We start from the raw sequence: 17,304 nt of genomic DNA on the forward strand, positions 1-17,304 counted from the left end.
AACAACACGGATAAACCTCAAATGGGTTAAGTTTATATCACATTCTGGAAAAGACAAAGCTACAGGGACAGCAAACACGGGGGGCAAGGGCTGACTATGAGGGGCATACGGGCCTTCTGGGGACCGAGAGAAAACTGTTCCATGTCATGCGGCTACGTAACTGTGTTTGCTAACACGGTCACACACCCAAACGGACAAATTTTACTGCATGTAGCTGCACTTCAAGTTTAAAAAAGAATTCTAAGCCTCCCCTTATGCACAAAAATTAGCTAGAAATGAATCATAGACCCACACTTTTCAGGTAAAACTATTAAATTTCTAGAAGTAAACATAAGAAAATGAGAAAATATGATCTTCAGGTAGGCCAAGACTCCTTATGTGATTTTAAAAAAGTGAGTAAACCATAAACAACCAAACTGATCAACTGGACTTTATCAAAATTACAAATTTCTGTTCTTTGAAATACAAGAAAATGAAAAGGAAGCCATGGACCAGGAGAAAATATTATATATCTATATGAAAAAGGACTTTGTTCAGAATATGTAACTCAATAAAAAGAACCCAGTAACAAAGGCAAAACACTTGAACAGACGTTTCACAAAAGAAGACATACAAACAACCACGAGGTATATGAGAAGATGTTCAAAGTCAGTAGTCATTGGGAAATTCAAATTTCCATGGCCTAACAACAAAACCACATCAGGATGACCAAAGTTAAAAGAGTTGACGACAGCGAGCAGCAATGAGGACAGGTCTCATCTGTCGCTGGCGGGCGTGTAAAACAGCAGCTGAAACTGGTAGTTGCTCAGAAAACTATAAACTCAACACATATGTGGCCCTAACCTCAGTCCAAGATAATCACCAAAGAGAAATGACTGCATGTTGACAAAGACACAACGAACGCTTATCAAAGCTTTATTCTTAGCAGTCAAAGACTGGAGACAACAGATGACTGGAGAAACAGATCAAGGTGTGTCCACACAACAGACTACTACTTGGCAGGAAGAAGCAGCTTACACATGAAACCACATGAATGGCTCTCAGAAACATGATACTCATTCAAAGAAGTAAAAGAGCATTCATTGCATGATTCTAGTTAAGTGAATTTCAGAACAAGAAAAACTAAGAGTAATGGAAAGCAGATCACCGCTTGCCGGGGAGTGGCGTGAGGTATGAGGGAACTATGGGGGATGACGAAAATGTTTCTTATTCTGACTGCAGCAGCGGCTTTACACAGGTGAATAAATCTACCAAAGCCCGAAGCACCTAACTTTACACTTAAAATGGATACTTTATTATACATAAATTAAACCTCCACAAAATTTGGCTTCTTTTTTATTGATGTATAGTTGGTGTATATAATATTACAGAAGGTAGAGATTTATAATACAGTGATTCACTATTTTAAATAATGCTCCATTTACAGTTACTATAAAATACTGACCATATTTTCCATTTCATACCTACTAGTTTGTACCTCTTAATCTCCCACCTCTATCTTGGCCCCCCCACTTCCCTCTCCCCACTGGCAGCCACTAGTTTGTTCTCTGTATCTGTGAGTTGGCTTCTTTTTTGTTATACTTACTACTTGGTTGTATTTTTTAAGATTCCACATGTAAGTGATACATCATAGAGTATTTGTCTTGGAGGATATTATGCTAACTGAAGTCAGACAGAGAAAGACAAAACCTGATTTTTAAAAATGTATAACAAATGGAAGACAATACACTGACTCTTTTTCACCAAGCAGGATAGGACGGTGACTATTAGGTAAGTGACAGGAGGCAGTTCTCCTGGTCTGTTTCATCTCTGTAAAACAGAGATAATAATGGTACCTATTTTAGAGATGGTTGTGAGGATTAAATGAAAATACATGTTGAATATCTAGAGGTATATAATAATAATGACAGTTATTGAGGACTTATCTAACCATATATTCTAGATATTCATTTAATCCTAGCCAACATTCTAATAATTATCTCTAATATATTAACTTGGCCAAGAAAATTATATACAGTAATAGTCACTGAAGCTAAACTCTCAAACTCACATGAAAAATTATCAATAAATACACACACACACACACACACACACCTGCAGAAAATTAGTTTCAGTTATCACTCATTGCACAACAAACACCTCAAAACTTGGTGGCTGAAACCAACATCCATTTCACTTGCTCTGGATTCTACAAGGGCTTGGCTGGCTCCTCAGCAGGAGGGTGGCTGTGGGCGACTCAGAGGGAGGGCTGGACGAGCTTCTCCCTCCCCACGTGTCCTCTCCTGAGCGTCTCCCCCGAAACTACTGGAAGCTGCCTACTTTATGGCTTGAAGCCTCGCACTGGCCCATGGTCATCTCTGCAGCGCCCTGCTGGCCACAAGTGCTGCAGGGCCAAGACGTGAAGAAGTACCAGGAAGGGGCTTCTCTGACAGGGATAAGGGGACCAGGTCTGCAAACAGCAGAGAAAGACTGCAGAACCAGCCGTGGTTGCAAATGGAGATGGCAACCTGAGTGAATGTATCATGGCTATTAAAAGGGCTAGAATAACAATGAACTGTGTGAAGGCTTGTTTAACAATGTGTTCCTCACACAATATCAATTACATGCTTATTAAAGTACACACCCATTTTAGTGGGGGAAAAAAAGTGTAGTTCTGTCAATAGTAGCATTGGTTATTGTTGCTTTTTTGAGGGGGCAGGGTGAGATGTATACATATCAGGGTCACCAAGGAAGCCTTTTGAAAAATACAAACCCTGACATCACCATTCTCATTTTAAAAAGGATGTCTAAGGAGTTCCGGTGTGTTCTATACAAGTGCTCCCTGGAGTCTAACAGGCACACTCATCCCCACATCTCCAGCACACACAGGGTCACGTGAGGGCATGTGATGCAGATAACCCAGATTTTAATTGTTCACCAGAAGCTACAAGTGAGACACCATGTTAAAGAGTTTACAAAACATCTTCACATTATCTCACTTGTTCCTATGAATCAAACAGGACTGACATCACCTTATTCTTTCTCACACTTCCTTAATAATTTTCAAAAAATAGGTGTTAGGAGAGAAAAAAATTAAGGTGCAGTGATCACAACAAAGAGAATAAGTAAGACTGGTTCGTAAAATGATTACTCATTCAAACGCTCACTGGGTGCTTACTATTGTCAAGAGAAGCTGATGCTAAAGAATCCGCCTGTCAGTGCAGAAGACAGAAGAGAGGTGGGTTTGATCCCTGGGTTGGGAAGATCCCTGGAGAAGAAAATGGCACCCACTCCAGGATCCTTGCCTGGAGCATCCCAGGGACAGAGGGGCCTGGCGGGCTACAGTCCCTGGGGTCGCAGAGTCGGACACGCCTGAGCACACAGAGCATACATGCTACCAGACACATGCCTCTGAGGAAACAGAAAGAAATATGCTTGCATTTAATACTGTAACATGAAGATCTGAGTTGCATAAATAAACAATCTTGTTTACCTGTCAGGGCTACTGAACTAAAAAGAAGCAAAGTGCTGCTAAAATACGCCAGGAACTGCTTCCCTAAAGATTTCAACAACAGGATATTCATCTATATGGAATGATTTACAGATAAAGCCAAGTTGGAAAGCAAAGGAACAGAACCAAAAAACTGCAGTCAATTAAATGTCTGGCAACAATGAAGAATGAATTTTGCTAGATCTGGGGCCAAAACTGGGGAGAAGGTTGGGGGTCAGGGTGGGAAAGAGCTGGAGAAAAGCAAACGAGCGACATTCCTAAATTATAACACAATCATATAACAACCACATGGAGCTTAAGACTGATTAAAACTAGTAGTAACAAAAAAGTTAGGAAAATGAATCAAGACATGAAATAGAGCCTATTTATCAATCAGCACAAATGGTTATTGATATAGATTATTTCTTCAAAAGTTCTTTAAACATTTGCATCGATCCGTGTCTTAACACCAATTAGGTCCTCCTTATTCCTGAGCTACCTCCTGGAGGTTAAGGCATCCCATACCAGTAAATGTTTCAAGAACACCAGCCAACGATCATTAGCGGCAGTGATCCATCTGTCTGCTGCGGCTCCCTCCCTAGACTGAAGTTCCCCGGCAGCAGAGGCCAGGGCTTCCCCAGCCCTGGCGACTCAGAACACAGTGCCTGGCCTGTGGAAGGGACACAGTTGACTCCAACATTTAATGAGCACTTGGACAACGTGGTGCACTTAACCCACACACTGTCCTCGTCAGCCAGTCATTTCAGCGGTTCCATCTTTTGGGGACTGAAGTTCTCTGGGGAGCTGATAAAACCCTGGACTCTTTCCCCAGAAAATGTTCACATGTTCTCAAGCAAAACTCCTGAAGTTCAAGTTTAAGGACCACCACTCGAAGCGGGCACCAGAACCGAGAACAACTAAATGTTAGGTCTCACGAGTTCATGATGAGAACCGGTGACCTGAACTGCTCAGAAAATGAATCCAGGTCTCTCAGCCTGGATGCGCACAGATTTCTTCTGAAATGTTAACACACGACTTTACCTTTCCTTCAGCAGCCACCCCAGGGATGCTCTGCTCTAAACTCTTACACGGCTCTCCTCTGCAGTGAGGCGCTCCTGCTCCTGAGGGTACTCAGGGTCATACTCACTTCTAATTTCTCGTCAGCAGATGGATTAGAGGGCTTGCTTCCCTGGTGGCTCAGACGATCAACAATCTGCCTGCAATGTGGGAGACATGGGTTCGATCCCTGGCTTGGGAATATCTCCTGGAGGAGCAAATGGCAACCCATTCCAGTATTCTTGCCTGGAGAATCCCCACGGACACAGGAGCCTGGTGGGCTACAGGGGGTCTCACAGATGGATCAGAAATCCCAGAGCTTTCCCACTTCCATTCCTGCCATGGAGAGCCAGGTGGCACCCGTGGTAAAGAACCTGACTGCCATGCTGGAGACCTAAGAGATGCGGGTTCAATCCTGGGTCAGGAAGACCCCCCGGGGGAGGAAACGGCAACCCACTCCAGTATTCTTGCCTGGAGAATCCCATGGATTGAGAAGCCTGGCAGGCTGAAGTCCATGGGGTCACAAAGAGTCACACATGACCGAAGCGACTTAGCACACACGTCCAGTCTGGCAAGGTCATTTTGAATCTTCCTCCATCTTGAATTCAGCCACCATGGTTGAATTTTGCCAGCTACGTTGTTTATTCACTCACTTAAATCATGAACAAGACTCAAAAGAACCTGTATTTATAATATCTTCTCTTTAAATTCTGAAAGTGATTTAGATTTGAGAACCTGCAAAATACTGGCCAGATGCATTTATACTCAAGACATACTAGTCCAAGAAAAGCATTTTCATGTCCTAAAACTATATGAACTATAAAGCCAGTATTTTCATCTCCACGTTCACAAATTATTCACTATGCCATCATGGAGCTAACATTCAACTTTGAATCTTGCAAAAAGTAGGATCGTAACACGGCTTGTTAAAATATTTATTTCTGTTTCAAAAGTCCTGGAGGAGTCTTTCTGCAAGCATGAAAGCACAACAAAAGGAAATACGGGGGAGGGGAGCAGGGAGGTAAGGGGGAACTCAATTCTATCATGGCCAGGACACCAACCAACCAAGGACACAGAGGAGTTAATTATACTGATATCCTTAGACTGCCCTGCTCTCACTCGCCTACAAAGCACAGTACAAGATTTTCAGCGTTTCTGTTCTAAACCAACACCAATTCAGACTTCAAATTCTGATGCCCTAGGTAGAACTCTCTTTTGTCAGAAGCCCAATATATATTTAAAACTATTAAAACACTAAAATAGCATTCTGGGACCTTTGTGTTTCAAATATTAAATTATATTTCTAAATCAATCAGCAATTCATGTCAAAGGTACTTAACAGTCTGCATTCTGACAGTTATCAGTTTAAGACAGATCTCTAAGATTTAATTTGGTACTTCAAAATAAATTAGAACTAAGAATAAAGGTTCTCTCAACTGTGAGCACTAAAGATTTCATAATGCTTTATCTTGCACAATCACGTCCCAGGTCAGTTCTGATTTATTCAAGTGAACAAGTACAATCCACTCGTGGACAGTATTAGCTATTAGCTCTCTTCCAGGCCCAAGCTAAGGGAAATGTTGTACCTTTCTGACTTCATAGTCACAGGCGCAGATGCCATTTCATATTCTGTGATAAAGTTGCTGATATTTGGACTTGAAAACCACGTAATTAGCATATAGGTCTTGGCGGTGCTGCCACCATGGCAATTCTTATTACTCTTTTGGGAGCTTCATTGGTATCAGGTTGAAAACCAAGCATTCACCCTAACTGCACAACCATCAGAGGCCAAGTCAACTGGCATTCAGACACCCTAACTCTCCCCAGGCTTCAGTAATTCACTGCGTACCACACAGGAAAGCTGCCCTCCAGCTCCCTGCATAGCCAGCTCCTGCCTACCTTTCCAACCCTGCTTCCCCCTCCCACTTCGCGAAGCCCAGCCACCCCCACGTCCTTCCTTCTCAGCATGCCAAGCTCTTTCCCGGCTCACCAGCCTGGTCTCCTCCGATGCTGCAGGGCCTCTTCTGGAAGGATCCTCTAAGACTGGTCACTGCAGCCCCCTGAACAGGAGCGAGCAGCAGTCTAGCTGGATCCTGTGCACCATGGTTCTCCGAGTGCAGTCTGCACAACACTGGGGGTCCCCGGAGACACCCTCAGGGGGCTCATAAGTCAAACTATTTCACAGTAAGTCCCCTACATACAAACTTTCAAAGATGAGAACATGCCCCTGAATGCCAGCTGTCGTACTGTACTTACTTCTGTTACTACCGTACTTTTCAAGGTACTGTAAGAGTAAAAATGCTTTATTTTTTATGTATTATTTGTGTGACGAGTATTATAAACCTAGTACAGAGCAGTACTGTATAGCCAACTGTGTCAGCTGGGCACCTAGGCTAACTCTGTTGGACTTAAGAAAAAAACTGGACTTAAGAATGGACTTAAGGGGCTTCCCTGACAGCTCAGCTGGTAAAGAATTCGCTTGCAACGCAGGAGACCCTGGTTCAATTCCTGGGTTGGGAAGATCCCCTAGAGAAGGGGACGGCTATGCCCTCCAGCATTCTGGCCTGGAGAATTCCATGGACAGAAGAGCCTGGCGGGCCACAGTCCATGGGGTTGCAAAGAGTCGGACATGACTGAGAGACGTTCACACGCACGCAAGAATGTGCTCTCAGAATGGACCCTGTTCCTATGTAGGGGACTCACTGTATAATTGGCCTTTTCCACTATGCTTTTGTGTGCATTAATGGTGCAAAACCAATGGTGGTAAAGCTGCTAGCTTGGTGCCCCTTAGCACAAATCAAGACACTGGTCACAAAGTGTAAAGGACAGTCACATATCCTTCACTACTGTGCATGCACAGTAAAAAAGGAGAAAACAAAAAAAGGCCACTTTTACTCAACAGTGTCCTTGAGGAAGCAGTAAAAATAATTAATTGTATTAAATCCTGACCTTTAATTCCATGTCTTTTGAATATTCTGCACACAGAGTGGGATGTTTGCATATAGTGTGGCTGCTACACACTCAAGCATGGCATCACCTGGGGAAAAAGCACTCGTGTGAGGGTGTGGGAAGTGGTCTGAAACAGGCAGCTTTATCATGGAATGCCATTTTCACCTGTAAGAACGACCAACAAGCTATTGCTGTTCCAGATGCGGGTCTTTGGCAGACACCTTCTTAGAAATGAAAGAAATGAGACTCTCATTTCAAGAAAAACTGGTAGCATTTTGCCAGTGATCAAACTTCAACTTTCAAGAGGAATTCTGGAAAATCTGCATCACTCAGGGTGACCTTAACTACTTCCCAATATTTAATTTTTCTGAGAAGATGGGTGCTGATGTTACAAGATGCCATTTAAAGAAATAGTTTTATACTGAATATGCTGAAATGTGGCAAGATCTGCAGAAGAGTGAGCCAGTATTTCCAACTGACTGGATCTTAATGACCCAGATAACCATGATGGTGTGATGACTCACCTAGAGCCAGACATCTTGGAGTGCGAAGTCAAATGGACCTTAGGAAGCATCACTACGAACAAAACTAGTGGAGGTGATGGAATTCCAGCTGAGCTATTCCACATCCTGAAAGATGATGCTGTTGAAGCGCTATTCTCAACATGCCAGCAAATTTGGAAAACTCAGCAGTGGCCACAGGACTGGAAATGGTCAGTTTTCAATCCAATCCCAAAGAAAGGCAATGCCAAAGAATGTTCAAACTACTGTACAACTAACTGAGCTCATCTCACATGCTACCAAAATAATGCTCAAAATTCTCCAAGCCAGTCGTCAACAGTATGTGAACTGAGACCTTCCAGATGTTCAAGATGGATTTAGAAAAGGCAGAAGAACCAGAGATCAAACTGCCAACATCTGCTAGATCATGGAAAAGAAGAATTCCAGAAAAACATCTACTTCTGCTTTATTGACTATCCCAAAGCCTTTGACGTGTGGATCACAACTGTGGAAAATTCTTAAAAGGAGGGGAATACCAGACCACCTTACCTGCCTCCTGGGAAATCTGTGTACAGGTCAAGAAGCAACAGTTAGAATCAGACGTGGAACAACAAACTGGTTCCAAATCAGGAAAGGAGTATGTCAAAGCTGTATATCGTCACCCTGCTTATTTAACTTCTATGCAGAGTACATCATGAGAAATGCCGGGCTGGATGAAGTACAAGCTGGAATCAAGATTGCCGGGAGAAATATCAATAACCTCAGATATGCAGATGACTCCCTGGTGGCTCAGAGGTTAAAAGCGTCTGCCTCTAATACGGGAGACCTGGGTTCGATCCCTGGGTCGGGAAGATCCCCTGGAGAAGGAAATGGCAACCCACTCCAGTATTCTTGCCTGGAGAATCTCATGGATGGAGAAGCCTGGTGGGCTACAGTCCATGGGGTCGCAAAGAGTCAGACACAACTAAGCGACTTAACTTAACTTAACTTATGCAGATGACACCACCCTCATGGCAGAAAGTGAAGAAGAACTAAAGAGCCTCTTGATGAAAGTAAAAGGAGAGTGAAAAAGCTGGCTTAAAACTCAACATTCAAAAAACTAAGATCATGGCATCTGGTCCCATCACTTTATGGCAAATAGATGGGGAAACAATGGAAACAGAGAGAGACTTTATTTTCTTGGGCTCCAAATCACTGCAGATGCTGACTGCAGTCATGAAATTAAAAGACGCTTGCTCCTGGGAAGAAAAGCTATGACCAACCTAGACAGCACGTTAAAAAGCAGAGACGCTACTTTGCCGTGTTTTTTAAACCAGGCGTTGACACTTGCAAATTTGTAAAACAAAATCCCACTTGCCTTTTTTTTTTTGCAGAAATTGGTAAGTCAGTCCTAAAATTCCTATAGCAATACAAGGGACTCAGAGAAGTTAATCTTGAAAAAGGATTAAGTTAGAGGGTTCACACTTCCCTATTTTGAAACTTACCATGAAAAAACAGTAATCAAAATAGTATGATACTGGCTCAAGGACCAACACACAGATCAAAGGAATAGTCCAGAAAAAAACCATATATTTATGATCACTGGGGTTTTTCTTTTTTGTAATCTACTATTTAATGTGAGGTGAGTTTCTATTACCACCTTGTAACTCTTCTTTCAGAGGGAAGAGGGATGAAGGGGAGGGGCTTTCTTCTCCATTGCAAACAGTACGTACTTCCAATTTGAGATGAATCACTTGGTTTTTGACAAGGACATCTAGACAATCCAATGAAGAAAGAACAGTCTTTTAACAAAGGTGGTGGCACAATTTGCTATCTACATACAAAAGAATCAAGTTTTACTCCTATTTCCCACCACAAAATTTAGCTCTGAATAGGTAACAGACCCAAATATGAGAGATAAAAATTTAAAACATTTAGAAGAGAACATATTAGTAAATCTATATTTTTGAACTAGGCAATGGTTTCTAAAATATGACACCAAAAGTACAAGTGACAAAAGAAAAATATAAATAAAATGGACTTTGTCAAAATTGAGAATTTTTTGCTTCATAGGAAGGCCACCTTCAAGAACGTGAAAAGAACCCACAGAATGGAAGAAATTATTTGCACATTGTATACGACCCTTCACAAACTCATAAGGATGGCTAGTACAAGAAAGATGGATGAGCTCATTAGTGTTCAGTCACCAGAAGTGTCCGACTCTTTGCAACCCCACGGACTGCAGCACACCAAGCTTTCCCGTCCTCCACTATCTCCCAGAGTTTGCTCAAATTCATGTTCATGGGGCACAGTCAACGAAACAGATGTTTTTCTGGAATCCCCTTGTTTTTCTCTACGATCCAACGGATGTTGGCAATGGTTCCTCTACCTTTTCCAAACCCAGCTTCAACATCTGGAAGTTCTTGGTCCACATAATGCTGAAGCCTAGCTTGAAGGATTTTGAGCATTACCTTGCTACCATGTGAAATAAGCACAACTGTAGGGTAGTTTGAACATTCTTTGGATTGCTCTTCTTTGGGACTGGAATGAAATTTGACCTTTTCCAATCCTATGGCCACTGCTGAGTTTTCCAAATTTGCTGGCACTTTAACAGCACCATCTTTTAGGAGTTGAAATAACTCAGTGGGAATTCCATCACCTCCACTAGCTTTGTTTGTAGTGATGCTTCCTAAGGCCCACTTGACTTCACATTCCAGGATGTCTCGCTCTGGGCGAGTGACCACACCATCATAGTTATCCAGGTCATCAAGGCCTTTTTTGTACAGTTGTTCTGTGTATTCTTGCTACTTCTTCTTAATCTTTTCTGCCTCTGTTAGGTCCTTGATGTTTCTGTTCTTTATTTTTGCATCAAATGTTCCCTTGGTATCTCCAATTTTCTCGAAGAGATCTCGTCTTTCCCATTCTATTGTTTTCCTCTATTTCTTTGCATTAAGAAGGCTTTCTTATCTCACCTTGCTATTCTCTGGAACTCTGCATTTAGTTAATTATTAGAGAAGAGCACATCAAATTTACAATGAGGTATCATCCACACCCGTCAGAATGGACATCAAATCTACAAATAACAAATGCTAGAGGTGTGGAGAAAACAAAAGCTCCCTACACTGTTGGTAGGAATGTAAGCTGGTGCAACTACTATGGAAAAAAGCACGGAGGTTCCTTAAAAAACTAGCACTAGGGCTGCCATAGGATCCTGCAATCGCACTCCTGGGCATACACCCCCAAAGACAAAAACTCTAATTCAAAAAGATACATGCACTCCAACGTTCACAGCAGCACTATTTACAACAGCGAAAACATGGAAGCAATCTAAACGTCCACCGATAGATGAATGAGGAAGTTGTGATACACATATACAGTGAAAAATTACTCAGCCATAAAAGAATGAAACAACAGCATTTGCAGCAACGCGGATGGACCTACAGATTATCATACTAAGTGAAGTTAAGCCAGACAAAGAAATACAGACACTCTAGGATATCATTATATGTGGAATCTTAAATATGACACAAATGAAGTTATTTACGAAACAGAAACAGACTCACAGACAAACTTACCATTAAAAAGGGGTAAGGGTATGTGGAGAAGGGCTAAATCATGAGTTTGGGATTAGCAGGTACAATTATATATTGAATATAAAATACTCAAGTTCCCACTGTATAGCACTCCTGGAGAAGGAAACAGCAAACCCCTCCAGTGTTCTTGCCTTGAAAGTCCCATGGACAGAGGAGCCTGGGGGGCTATGGTCCACGGGGTCAAAGAGTCGGACACAACAGAGCGCACACACACACTATATAGCACGAGGACCTATATTCAACAGCCTGTAATAAAACACAGTGGAAAAGAATATGGATATATAGATATGTATAACTCAATGTATGCTGTACACCAGAAACACAACATTGTAAGTCAACTATGAAAAGTGAAAGAAGTGAAGTCGCTCAGTCGTGTCCGACTCTGCGTGACCCCACAGACTGTAGCCCTTCAGGCTGCTCTGTCCATGCGAGTCTCCAGGCAAGAATCCTGGAGTGGGTTGGCATTCCCTTCTCCAGGGGATCTTCCCCACACTGGGACTGAATCCAGGTCTCCTGCATTGCAAGCCACCAGGGAAGCCCTGTGAGTCAATTATACTTCAATAAAAATTTTTTAAAAATTAAGATAAGAAACATAAAAATTAAAGAAAAAGATAGATGATTAGAAGTGTTGGTGAGGATGTGGAGAAACTGAAACAGATTTCAATTGCTAGCTGGAATGTAAACTGGCTGAAAAACAGTTTGATAGTTCTTCAAAACTTTAAATGTACAATTATCACATGACCCAGCAATTACAATTGTACTCCTAGAACTATTCCCAGAAGGGAAAACATGTCTACGCAAAAATTTCACATATAAAAAATATGTAACAGGAATGCTCCTAACAGCATTATCTATATTAGCCTAAATGTAGAAACAGCCCACACGCCCATCAGTTAATGAACGTATAAACAGAATGTGGTATATTCAAATAACGGATTATTATTTGGCAACCAAAAGGAATGAATTACTGATACCTGCTTCAACACGGATGAACCTGGGAAATATTTATGTTAAATGAAAAATGCTAGGCATGCAAGGCCATGTATAGGTGATTCCATTTATATGAAATGTCCAGAATAGGTAAATCTGTAGAAACAGAAAGATTAGTGATGCCAGGGGGTAAGGTGAGGAGAGGATGGGAGGGGACTGCTGCTGAGTACAGCGTTTCTTCTGGGGGGATGAAGGGAGACACAGATTGCTGTAACTTGCACGGACATCACATTAACATTAGATATAACAAAAAAAGCAGATTCACAGATTTACAGAACTAATGTTTAGAAGTAGGGAGAGGCAATACAGCAGCAGGAGATTAAGAGGTACAAACTATTATGTGCAAAAGAAACTCAATACATTGTACAACAGGAGGAATATATAGGCAATATTTTATAGCAACTGTAAACAGAGAATAGCCTTTAGAATTGTGAACCACTCTACTGTACACCTGTAACATATAAATATGATACATCAACTCTACTTAAAAAAAAGAAACCTAGGGACTTCCCTGGTAGTACAGAGGTAAGAATCAACCTGGCCAACACAGGGGACACAGGTTCAATCCCTAGCCGGGGAAGACTCCACATGCCACGTGGCAACTACGTCCTCAAGTCACAACTGCTGAAGCCCAAGCACCTAGAGTCTGTGGTCCACACCAAGAGAAGCCCCTGCTCACTGCAACTAGAGAAAACACACACAGAACAACAAAGACCCTGCGCAGCCAAAAAAAGAAAAAAGTCTACGAATATTGTATTAAGCGCTGGAAAGTCACAATTACAAATGCAAGCTCTGAATATTTCTTGTACAGAACAACAAATGGCACTGAAAGTAAAATTAATTTCAAGCTTCAGCACAAGGTGGTCACCACAGGACTATCCCCACCCACAAGTACACAACTTCGCAATGTTATGAAGCACGTGAACATATAATTTCACATACTAACACATTTTATACATGGCAAATAATCTCTAACTTTACAAGTCCTCAATGCCATGTGTTAGAAAAGGATACGGTAATTTAAAAATATACAGTAAATCAGCATACAATTGGATGGTATTCTATTGGGAACAAAGTTAATGATATCTTTCCCTATGAAGTAGCCAAATCAAAGGATGCATGTTCTTTACTACCTAAAACATTTTGACACGGAGGGTAATAATTTGAGATACTTTTACTGAAATGCCTTTTACCACACCATAGAATTTTTTCATGTTCTCTCTTAAGATCTTTCATATTCCTTTGATCCCATCCTGTTTGTTAACCTCCGAGAATAATATATGACAATCTTTTGATTGTTGTGGTCTAATGGTAAACTCGATTATCAAACCTCTCTGTATAACATTCCAGTGAAAAATATGCCATATTTTATTTGAAGATAGTTGTTAACCTGACACTATAACTTTAGCCAGATTAAGTTTAGTTACCTCCTATCACAGGACGACTCATTCAGTTACCTCCCATCACGGGACTACTCATTTGTATTAGAACAATGGACGTCAGGGAGCTGGCACATTTGGCTACCACCAAAACAATTCATACAAAGCACTCCCTGCACGCCAGCCTGCGCTACAGGTGACGTGTCCTTTAAAGCTTAACACTGTAAATAACAGGAAAGGTGCTTCAGGACAAAAAAAAAAAGTTGTATAAATTATCTGAGAATTCTGTTTTTCTCACTGTTAAGTTTTTCCAGTGTTTTTAAAATTACAAAATTTGAACACCAAATAGTAAAACAGTCATTGCACTTCGTAGTTTCATCTGAAGGCAAACCGTCATGTCCGGCTCTTTGTGACCCCATGGACTGTAGCCCACCAGGCCTCTCTGTCCATGGGATTCTTCAGGCAGAATCCTCGAGTGGGTTGCCATTTCCTTCTCCAGGGGATCTTCCCGACCCAGGGATTGAACCTGGGTCTCCTGCATTGCAGGCAGACACTTTAACCTCTGAGCCACCAGGGAAGCCCAAACTTTTAAAATAAACTCACAATGACAAGTATTTTACAAATTAAACTGGCATACGATATTTAGTCAAGAGAATATTCTAAGAAAGATGCAGTTTCAGGCTTAGGCTTTTCCCACCAGTCAATATGACGCTACAGTTTAGCATCACAGTAACACAACCTAGGAACACAGATACTCAGATTTCTCTACCCTAGCATCATTGGCAAGCAGACAGGTCAGTGAACTCGGAAGTCTGAGTTATTCTCTGAAGAGTGACTAGGATGTGGAATCAGGGAACTATCTCCGTTTCTGATGCTGGCAAAGCAAAAAAAGCCCACAAACTACAAAAAGCCCTGGTTCCTAACAAAGGTAAACAACTGTAAAATCAAATGCAAAGACTGGTAGTCACTGAACCTGTGCAAAACACATTTTAATCATCACCACGTATGAAAATAAACACGGAGACAATGGAGCAGGCTTTAGCAACAGGAAGGCACAGGAAACAGGGACTGGACCTGCTCTGGGTGCCCCTGGAGGCTGATCCAGCACAGTAGCATTTGGTGAGCAGTGGCTTAAAATAAACGTGAAGGCAAACGGGGGACGTGTCACTTCTGGGTCTTCAAGAGGATGGGATTAGAAGGCAGGTAAGACAAAATTGGTTTCAACTGGACCTAAAGAACTTCTTTAACAAACAGTGATAAAATGGCAGACTAGATTACTGGCAACTGGAATCACCATCTCAAGAATTTCAAGGGGTGAATAAACCAGGATGTTTGGGACATTCTCTCCAGTTGAAAGCAGGCAGCCCAGGTAATTCATGTCACCTGTAACGATTATTCAGACACTGGTACCTTTAACTATGGGCACTCTGAGGAGATAGAACTCATTCAAGAGACAGGATATGTCCGAGTCCCACTCTTCACAATGCAGAGGAGAAAAAGAGACAGAACAGAGAAGCAAAGGCTCTGAGACACAGACTGTCAATAAAGGTGGGACACAGTGGTTCCATATGTGCATTCGGGGCTGTTAGAGACTTGAAAAGCCTCCATCTGACGCCGGAGACTCGACGGCTGCAGTTGTTAAGACTGTCACCTCTCCTCCCCCTTCCCCCACAATCATCGCATCTCACAGGAGTTACCCCCAGGGCTCCTGGCGCCCCTTATCTGTACACAAGAGTCTCTCACCCTCTCATTTTGATACCCCACCCCCCCCCAGCACTTTGACAAAGAGAGGTAATAAAAGGATGAGTAAGCACGCCGCAGCTGATCTTGGTCAAAGAGCACAGACCCTGGCACCAACCGTGGAAAATGGGGGTGAAGAAGCAGAAGGGAAAGCGAAGTCGGGGAGTTCGGCCAATGAGCAGGCAGTTACCAGCTTTCCCAGGGCAGTTCATGTCACCTCCTTCTGCAGTCACCACAGACTCCGAACCCCTGCCCTCGCCACCCCCACCCCACTGTGGTCAAGTGCGCCCTTTTCCTTGGACAGCTACTTCTTAAAAACAACACAGAAAAAGTAATTTTTCCAGACTTCCGGTTGTCAAAGACAATAAAAACCTCACCCTGAAGCATGGTTAAGTTCAACGGTTCTGTTTCCTCCCTCGTTTTCTGGCATCCCGTCCACCACCTCCCACCCCAGACCACCTCTGTTAGGGGTGGAAAAAGCGACTGCCACTCTGTTTCAAATATATGTCAACCTTTGGCGGGGTGTGGGGAGGGGTACTTTTGAATTACTTCCACATTCTGGTTACAAGTATCTGACCTTATTTTTTCCTCCCCAAAGGAAAAAACAGGACACCAAGAGGCCAGAAATTTCCCTTTCTCTGCCCTCCTACTTCGGTCGCTGGTAGCATCTCGGGAGGCTTCCGAAGCGGGAGGTTGGGGCGGGGGGTTGGGGGGGGGCGTCTTTCGAGTTTCTTCCTAGGAAATTGGCCCTCAGCAGCCAACGTCCTCTGAGCTCCCGGGTTTGCTTTAAAATGTTCAAACTTCACAAGACAGAAAAATTACGGCTAAGGAGCCACGTCCTTTGTTGAAGCCCCACGGGCTTTAATTTGGGGTGGAAAAGGCCACCAGCAACAATCACGGACTGCTCCCCGCGGGGAGGGGGGACAGGTGCTACTCCGGGGCTGTGGAGGGCCCTGCGGCGGGCGGCGCGGCGGCCAACCCGGCCCGGCCCGACCCGACCCGAGCGCCCGTTCGCCCGCGGCCTCCCACACGCGTCCCCCGCGCTGCCCCGAGGGCCCGGCCGCGCCGCCGGCCTCCGCTCCAAGATGGAGGTGGCGGCGACGGCGGGCGGCCGGTTACGAAACGCGCGGCCGCCACATGGCCGCGCCGGCCCCAAACTTGGCCGGGCCCCGGGCGAGGCTCGGGGCCCGGGGAGCGAGGAGGCCGCACGGCGCCCGCCACTCACCCACAGACCGGTAGCCCAGGATCGCGATTTTCCGGGACTTGGACTGCGGCATCTTGGCGGCCTCCTCAGCCCCGGGTCAACCACATCAACCGCGGCGGCGGCGGCTCCTGCGCTGCGATCGGCGGCGGCCGCGCCGGGGCACAGCGGCATCCAGGGGCGGGGCGGGCGGGCGCGGCTGCCTCAGCTCCTCGCTCGCGCGCCCAACCGCCCGGAACCGCCGCGCGGCCCCGCCCCCAAACACGCCCACGTGACCGCGCGACGCCGCAGGCGGCTCGCGTCAGCACCGCCCCCCCGCGGCCGCGGCCCCTTCCCCTAAACGCACGGGGTGTGCGTCGGGAGGTGTTTTACTTTAAAGGGAAAAAGAGGGGACGCCGAGATGCCCCTGGAAAAGTCACGACTAAAACTCGCTGCGTCATGACCCGCC

General features: G+C 44.0%; 1 protein-coding gene across 1 annotated transcript in view; it reads right to left on the reverse strand.

The window, feature by feature from the left end:
• RHEB (Ras homolog, mTORC1 binding) overlaps positions 1-17,020 on the reverse strand; it is a 51,195-nt gene extending 34,175 nt beyond the window's left edge. The window contains exon 1 of the mRNA XM_068972813.1: positions 16,881-17,020. Within this exon, the coding sequence (XP_068828914.1) occupies positions 16,881-16,932 (52 nt within the window). The 5' untranslated portion in view covers positions 16,933-17,020. The remainder of the gene's footprint in view (positions 1-16,880) is intronic.
• Between the last annotated feature and the right edge of the window lie 284 nt (positions 17,021-17,304).

Source organism: Capricornis sumatraensis, chromosome 5 (assembly GCF_032405125.1).
Source record: "Capricornis sumatraensis isolate serow.1 chromosome 5, serow.2, whole genome shotgun sequence".
NCBI lineage: Eukaryota > Metazoa > Chordata > Mammalia > Artiodactyla > Bovidae > Capricornis > Capricornis sumatraensis.